General features: G+C 48.2%; 1 protein-coding gene across 1 annotated transcript; it reads right to left on the bottom strand.

Annotated features, from left to right (window-relative positions):
• Positions 1–1,134: 1,134 nt before the first annotated feature.
• Positions 1,135–4,472, bottom strand: NYX (nyctalopin; the record flags this gene model as incomplete). Its single annotated transcript, XM_043569972.1, has 1 exon — positions 1,135–4,472. A coding segment is annotated over one exon (1,425 nt), but the record flags the coding sequence as incomplete, so codon positions are not given.
• Between the last annotated feature and the right edge of the window lie 4,258 nt (positions 4,473–8,730).

Raw genomic sequence — 8,730 nt, 5'->3', positions numbered from 1 at the left:
TTCATCAACATCCCCAGTTCTCCTCTCTTTCTGGGCACACAGGAGGACCACACCTCCTTGCCTGGCTGGAGTTAGGTGTGGCCTGGTGACATTTTTGGCCAATGAAGGGTGAGAAGCAACACATGTCACATCTGGGTAGAAGCATTTAAGAGTGGTGCATGATTCTCCCAAGCTTTCCTTCTCTGTTGCAACAAACCCTAAAACTCGTGTTTAGATAACAGTGTCCGAAAACGGCAGATCCTTCATCAGCTTGGGTCCCTGAGTGACTGCAAAGAGCAGAGCCCCCCTCACGAGCCCATGTTGGACATGTGCATAAGAAATAACCCTCAGGAAACCACTGAGATTTGGAGATCGTTTGTTGCCACAGCATAAAATGGTCCATCCAGACGGCGACACGTAGTTTTGCTCAGCAGAATCCATAGCACCTTGGCATTTCTCAAGGTACTTTCCGCCAGGGATGGGGTGGGAAACTTCATGAACTCAAAACTGGGAACTTCACTCCCCGTTCTCTCATGAGAGCTCATAATGGCCACAATTCACGGGGAACTTGTTCCAGGCAACTCTGGATCTGTTTGGCAGTAAGTAACTCCCACGTTCCCAGAATTCTACTGGGCTGGGTAGTTCTATAAAAATCTGTCTCCCCGGAGGCTATTTCAGTGTTGATACTTGTTCAAAAACATTCAGCCAAACAAATGTTCATTAAAAAGCTGGCCATCTAACCACTGGGCAGAACTGAAGCAGTATTTTGAGGCTGACTCTCAGGAACCTGCTCCAAATGAAAGGAAGGACATTCCTCCCCAGGCAGCATCTTGTTCCTCAGTAACACAGGCTGCACGTGTGCTGCGGACTTCCATGGTTACCCAAACGCAGAGGTCTGGTCTCCAGGATTCTCGTGATCCTTACTCAGTTACCATAGCCACGACACATGGTTTGAACAAACAACATTTCTGACCTCATCTGGTTCTCACATTTGAAAAGTAAGACATTTGGAGAACGAATTCATTGTAAAACATTAAAGTCAGTCAGAGGATTTAGAATTTTGAGTACTGTGATCAAGTGAACACAAGGAACCTTTTTTTTGCGACTAATAGTAAAATAGAGTGACTGCCTAGGAAATCATTTTGACAACTGTTGAAATTTCACTATAGAGTATATTTTAAATAATACTATTCTATCAATGATAAAGTTCCTGACTAGGAAATACATACTATGGTATTTAGGGGTGAAGGGCTGTGATGTTTACAACTAACTCAAACTATATACCTCAAATACAGTAAAATGTTAACAACTGGGAAACCTAGGTGAATGGCCAAAGTGTTCATTCTATTATTCTGGCAACTTTTCTGTAAGTTTGAGACTTTTCAAAATAAAAAGTTTTTAAAAATCATGCAGGCTCCAGATTATGACTTTCAAACTTTCTTAACAATAGCCCACAAGAGAAAAAAACAACAGCCTACAATAAAATATAAATTGTACGCAGCAATCCAGACACAACATACATACATACACATATAATATGAATAAATGCATACAAGTCAAGTTTTACAAAACAATACTTGTTACATGTGAGACTCTCTGTCTTTTCTGTTCTATTCTACCTTGGTTGGTTTTTTTTTTTTTTTTTGAACGCTGGTTGTGACCCATTAAATTGAGTTGATTGACCACTAATGGTCACAGCCCGTTTGAACACTCCTACCCTCAGAGGTCTTTCTGCAACATTTCTAATGTTTACTATCACCTACAGACACAGAAGTACTATCACCATGAAGACCTGACAGCTTGGTGCACCCTGAATTATGTGAGCTTTGAAAACCCAGCTCTGTAAATATAGACAGAGGAATTCAGGACATTAAAACTGCGGATTTCCAGCAAGTTGACGAATGAAGTCATCATTACTTGTGCGTGGAGAACTGCTTGAGCAAGTATTTAGCAGACATACAGAATTTGCCCTGGCACTCAGGCCTGGGGGCTTAGAGTTGGCCAACTCCCACCCTGGGAAATCTGTCAGGCCACCTTCCCAGCTATTGGCTGCCTCCTTTCCTCCTGGCCATTAGTCAGCCCCAAAGTGTGCCGCCCATAATGATTTCCGCACCTAATGGGATCATCCAAGCTGAAGACTCCCTGCCCTACTAACAGCATCTCTGTCCTCCGGACACTCTTCCCACAAAACCTAAGAAAAGAGGATTTTGTGGCCTTCCTGGAGATTCACAATGCATGTTTGCATATGAAAGACTCTTAAAAAAAACTCCTGAGGTACAAAAACTTGTTTAACGTTTTTCTTTTTTTTAATCTTAGGATTTTACCCATTTATTTGTATACAGAAACCCGCTCCCCCTCTTTTTTCCCCTACCCTGCCCTAAAGTTGCTTTGTGGCTAAGGCCACCCCTGGGAATAATTGTGGAGTAAGTGAAACGGGTCTTTGTTTTCAATGCCTCTTAACACATTCCAGACCCCAGGAACCATGGCCACCTCTCTCGAGTCTAAGTCCCTCTCACATCCCCCTTCTCTCCTGTCCTGTCCATCTTTCTGGATCCTAGTGGCCCTTGCCCCTAGGGGAGGGGGAGGGCAATTGTGGTAGAAAACAAAGGAACTGGGCTTAATGGGCTGTCCTGCCAGGAAAACTAGCACAGTTCTTAGTATTTAGCCACTGAATTGACTCTAATTCAGGCACTGCAGTCTCTGTGTCCTGGAAGATGGGGGCAAGGGATGGGGGTAGAGCCCTGTAGCCCTAAGAGCTTCCAATTCCTAGTCTTCTCACTGGAGGGCCCATGTTCACTCTTGCTTCTCTTGTCCAATTGATGCCCAGGTGACATGAGCATAAATCCATTCTTCTCCCCACCTTCACCCCATCCCGGTGTGGCACTGCCCAGGGCTCTCCTCCTCCTAGGACCATCTCTGGAAGTAAACTGTCCCTTCCATCCTGGGCTGAAATTTTCACCACCTGCCCCATCCAGTTCCCCTCTTCCCCCACCACAAACACCTCAAGCCAGTTAACGCAACTTTCCTCCGCTGGTCAAGGCAATCTGGGCCACCCCAGTGAGGCAAGGTCAGTCCATGTGTAGGACAAACACCACGATGAGCAGGAGACCAGAGCCGAGGAGAAACCAGGTGCTGTGGCCCAAAACAACGACCCCACCGGAGAGAAGGCTGTCAGACAGAGAGGTGTTGAGTGTTCCCTCGGTGGTGTTGGCCACCTCCTCCACCGGGGCCCTTGGGGCCAGCAGCTTGGAGAGGAGGCTGCTGAACCTACTCACGGTGGTGGCCGCAGGCTCTGGGGACGGGCCTGGACTGGATGCGGTGAAGTTCAGCTCCTCGGGATCCACACAGAGGCCATCGGAAGTGCGCGCAAAGGCCACCTGGCTGAGGTCCAGGCCGGCCACGGAGCCTGGGGAGGCGCACGGCACGTCGGCCACGCGCCCGGAGCTCTCCATCCAGTCCCGCAGCCACTCCAGGCGGCAGTCACAGCGCCACGGGTTGCGGAAGAGAAAGAGGCGGCCCAGGAAGAAGCCAGGCTGGAAGGCAGCCCAGGCCAGCACGGTGAGGTGGTTGCCATTGAGGTGCAGAGCAAGGAGGCCCGAGAGGTTCTGGAAGGCGCCCTCCTCCACAAAGGCGATGCTGTTGCGATCCAGGTAGAGCAGCTCAAGCTCCGCCAGGTCGGCGAACCAGGCGCGCCCCACAAGGCCCAGCGCGTTGCCGCCCAGGTTGAGCGTGCGCAGGCGGCGCAGGCCTTGGAAGGCTTCAGCAGGCAGCTCGGCCAGCAGGTTGTCATTGAGCAGCAGATGCTCTAGGGCGCCGCAGTCGCGAAAGGCGCCTGCGTGCACGGCGCGGACGCGGTTGGCCTGCAGGCTGAGCGAGCGCAGGCGCCTCAGGCCCTGCAGCGAGCTAGAGGCCACCGCCTCGATGCGGCTGCGCTCCAGATGCGCATGCGTCAGGTTGGCCAGGCCGCGCAGCGCGCCGGGCACGCGGCGGAACAGGTTGTCGAAGGCGGCGAGCTCTCGCAGGGCGGGCAGCTCGGCCAGGAGGCGCTCAGGCACCGTGAAGAGGCGGCAGGAGGCCAGGTCCAGGCGGCGGAGGCGGCTGAGCGCGGCGAAGGTGCGCGCGTGCAGGTAGCGCAGCTCGCCGTTGTGCGCCAGACGCAGCTCGGCCAAGCGCGGCAGGCCCTTGAAGGCGCCGGGCGTGATGAAGGACAGGTTGTTGTGGCGCAGCGACAGGCGGCGAAGCGACGGCAGCGTGCCGAAGGCCCGCTCGCCCAGGAAGCGCAGGCCGTTCCGGTCCAGGTCGATGGAGGCTGCCTCGCACGGAAACTCGGCCGGCACCCGCAGGAGGCCGGCGCGGTCACAGCGCACGGAGCAGCCGCGCTCGGTGCTGCTGCAGGCGCAGGCGGCCGGGCAGGTGCGCGTGCACGCCTCCTCGGCCCAGGCACTGGGCAGGCCGAGGACTACCGCTGGCAGGTGGGGTGGGGGGGCGAGAAGACAGAAAAGGAACAGCCGTCAGCTCAGGGGTCACCCCAGGTAAGGTCCCACCTGTCCATGTGGCTGGGTTCGGCCCTCCACCAAGTTCTCGTACCTCCTGCATAACCGTGCCCTTCGAAGGGCCTCCTCCCAGTTCTCAGACCTTAACACACGTTCCCCACCCACGCCGCCCTACCCTTTGCTTTCCAGTTGTCTTTATCAGCAAAACCCAGCTGGGATTCCGGCATCTGACCCCATTCTGAACCCTCTCCTGCCTGTAACATCACTGGGTGCTCTCCTGGAATTCAGCCTAGAGGGATCATTGCATGCAGAGGGGGGACCTGGAGGGCTTCACCAGGGCCTGTGCTCTAGCCCTGCACTGCCCAATACCGTAGTCACCAGCCACATGTGGCTACTGAAGATTTGAAATGTGCCTATCCTGAATTGAGATGTGCTGGAAGTGTGAAATACACACCAGGTCTCAAAGACTTAGTACCAAAAAAAGAATGATAAATTGTTTCATCAATAATTGTTGTATTGGTTACACATTGAAAAGATATTTTAGATATATTTGGTTAACTGAAATATTAAAATTAATGTCATCCTTTTCTTTTTACAGTTTTTAATGGGGCTACTTAGAAAATTTAAGGGGCACCAAGTGGCCCAGTTAGTTAAGCGACAGCCTTCAGCTCAGGTCATGATCTCACGGTTTGTGAGTTTGAGCCCCACATGGGGCTCTCTGCTGTCAGCACACAACCTGCTTTGGATCCTCTATCCCCCGTCTCTCTGCCCCTGCCCCGCTCACTCACTCTCTTCTCTCTCTCAAAAATAAATAAATAAACTTTAAAGAGAAAAGAAAATTTAAATATATGTGGCTTGCATTATATTTTTATTGGTGCTGCTCTAGTCCCTCCCACCATAAGAATTCAATTCCTGAAACAAACCCCACTGAGTAAATTAAGCCTCATGAAGAAGAGAGAGTTAGGGAACAGGAGGTTGGAAAGAAAGAGAAGCCTATCAATCTTTTTTTTTTTTTCTTTTTAACAGTCACTAAATTTAAGCCCTAAGGACAGCATCTAAATAAACTAACAATGACCTTCTTACATATCTCAGAAAATAATTGTGGACACTGTGAAGTTAACTTTTATTCACCATCCCTTGCCCTCTAAAGGCTTTTTTTTTTTTAATTTTTTTTCAACGTTTATTTATTTTTGGGACAGAGAGAGACAGAGCATGAACGGGGGAGGGGCAGAGAGAGAGGGAGACACAGAATCGTAAACAGGCTCCAGGCTCTGAGCCATCAGCCCAGAGCCCGACGCGGGGCTCGAACTCACGGACCGTGAGATCGTGACCTGGCTGAAGTCGGACGCTTAACCGACTGCGACATCCAGGCGCCCCTCTAAAGGCTTTTATACGTTATCACGGGAAAGAATGGTGCTTATAAAATTAATTCTGTTCTGAGCATTTGAATGGAGGATCAGATAAAGACTTCAAAAGCCCTCCAGTAGGCTTGCCACCTGCACCAAAACAGAATGGTAGCCAGGGGTCCCAAGCCCCATCTTGAGTTCTAATGGAAAAGGCAGCAGGGAAGATGCGCAAGTTTTATTTTCTGGCCAAGGGAGGCTCACAGGTGGAATGTGCTCGATCTGAAATTCCTGCAGAGGAACAAAGGTACCCAGATGTAAACCTGACCACTGATATTCATAATTTCTGTTCCTCCTCAGCAGTATTCCCAAATTGCTAACAGACACCCCTGACCTACCATTCAGTCCCTTCCACTGTGTACACATTACCCTGCCTTGCCAGTCCCAGCCCCTGTAGGAACCTGAAGGTGTAGTCACACAGGGAGTGCGCAGAACTCTTGCTGCTGCCTCTGTGGTTTTGTTCAACTTCCGGTGTCTTTTCGGCACATTTGTTGTGGACACGGCGTGTTTTTACAGCTGCTAGGAAGGGGTTCAGCTCTTTCAGACTTGGCTGGAGAACACTCAGCCCTTTGAGCAGCCCTTCTGTTGTAAACTGTAGCTAGTTCAACATTCTGAAGTTACAGAGGCTTGACTTAGCTTTTTCCTCTCCCTAAGAACTGTGAACTAGACACCAAGCTTCCAGCAAGGTTCTTGGACCCTGTGCTGAACTTGGCTGTAAACAGGGCAGCAGTTGGGCTAGAGAGACACCCTGTTAGAGAGACAGGGCCAAGAATATAACCTTAACTCCAGGCGTCAGCTGGACAGGGGTGGGACCTTTTTCTATCAACTCTTCCAACTGGGTCAAGAAGAAGGCATCAGATTTCCTTACAAATAGTCCTTCATTCTACTCTCTTCTCCTTTCTAATTAAGAGAAGTGCACTCTCAATTGTATGACTCACGTTTCTACTCCACAATAGCTAACATTGTTCCGGGCACACGAAATGTTTGCAGAAATAAATGGAATTGATGCCTTCCTCTGTAATGATTCCTGCTGGAGGATATCATTTATTTATGAAACAAAACAAAACAAAACAAACTTCTTTGTCAAGGAATTCCTAGGATTATGACAGGGATTAGATTAAAAAATGGAGCTGACAATTTTTTAAAAACACACGCAAGAGGGGTGGGACTAAAGCTTTTTTTTTTTTTTTTTTAAACGTTTATTTTTTTGGGGACAGAGAGAGACAGAGCATGAACGGGGGAGGGCCAGAGAGAGAGGGAGATACAGAATCAGAAACAGGCTCCAGGCTCTGAGCCATCAGCCCAGAGCCAACGCGGGGCTCGAACTCACAGGCGCAAGATCGTGACCTGGCTGAAGTCGGACGCCTAACCGACTGCGCCACCCAGGCGCCCCATGGGACTAAAGCTTTTTATGGTGTATCTTTTTTACCTCTTAAATATTGAACCATGTGATTGTATTCCCTGTTTCAGAAAATAGATTATAAAGTTTTTTTTTTTGAAGTTTACATACTCAAGATGTCGTCACTATTACAGACCTATTTTCAACCTCTGGAACTTTGATAGACCATTAGGAATTACTAATTTACTGGATTATTTAGTGAAATTTAAGTCAAGTAAGTTCTCAGAACAGACAAGCAAAAGCCAGTATTGGTTTACTCAATATAAAGACTAAGTGTATGAGTTCTGCTTGCAATAATGGCAGGGTAGCTTGTATCAGACTAACATTCCTGCTGATCGCTAGTGTAAACTGTGGGAAAATATTTAAAGAAAAAATATTTAAAGGCACTGGAGAGCAACCTAAATAGGCAACCAGAGTAGATACAACTCTTAAGAGAAGTAAACTAGGTGGGGCACCTGGGTGGCTCAGTTAGTTAAGCATCTGACTTTGGCTCAGGTTATGATCTCATGGTTCTCAGATAGAAGCCCCACATTGGGCTGTCTGCTGTCAACACAGAGCTGGCTTCAGATCATCTGTCCCCCCCACCTCTGCCCCTCACGTGCTGTCTCTCTGAAAAATAAACATAAAAAGAGAGAGAGAAGCAAACTAGGTAAAGACACAATTTATCTGAGTTTTCCTCTTATACCTGAAACTAATATAACATTGTATGTTAGCTATACTGGAATTAAAAAAAATAAATTTTAAAAATAAAAAAGAAAACGGCCTTTTCCTCTTAGGGAGGGCATTATGAGGTCCATGCTGCAGATAGGGAATAGAGCTCAAGCAGAAAGCAGGAGTCTTATCAGGCTGACAAGTTAGAAGTCAGAGTATATAGCTGCCACAGTGGCTGGAAATTGAGGAGGGAAAACATGGAAAAGAAGGAGCCACACAATTGGCAAACATACTCCCCTTAGATCCTTGTTTCAGTCCTCAAGTGCATATATGTGGGGTGACTCCAAGGAGCCGAGAACTCAAGGCCAAAAGAACTACATGAAGATTTCAGCAATTTCCCAGTAATGGGAGACAGATTAAGAGTTCAAGGTCCACCAAGTTAGACGGGCTTGTAAAATACCTCAGGCTTTCCAGTGAAACCCCAAAGGGCCACACCTTAGGAGTGAAGACCATTTCTCAGGACAAAGGGCAAAACTGAACTAGGTAGGCCTACCCTAACAAAGCCTAAATCTAAGCCTCCCCAGTATCAAGGTGATCTGCCAGTAAATTAACTGAATGCCACACAAAATTCAACACTCTTCGAAGGAAGATATGAGAATCTAGAATTTCTTATAACTACTATATCTTATATATAGTCAAATAATACTAGATATGTGAAGAAGTAGTAAAATGTGACATTTTTCAAAAGGGGGAAAAATAGTTAATTAGAGGCAGACCCAGAGACTGCCCAGATGTTGGAATTACC

This window comes from Prionailurus bengalensis, chromosome X, assembly GCF_016509475.1.
Source record: "Prionailurus bengalensis isolate Pbe53 chromosome X, Fcat_Pben_1.1_paternal_pri, whole genome shotgun sequence".
Classification (NCBI taxonomy): Eukaryota; Metazoa; Chordata; class Mammalia; order Carnivora; family Felidae; genus Prionailurus; species Prionailurus bengalensis.
Note: the sequence above shows the minus strand (reverse complement) of the source record. Positions and strands in the feature narration are given on the sequence as shown.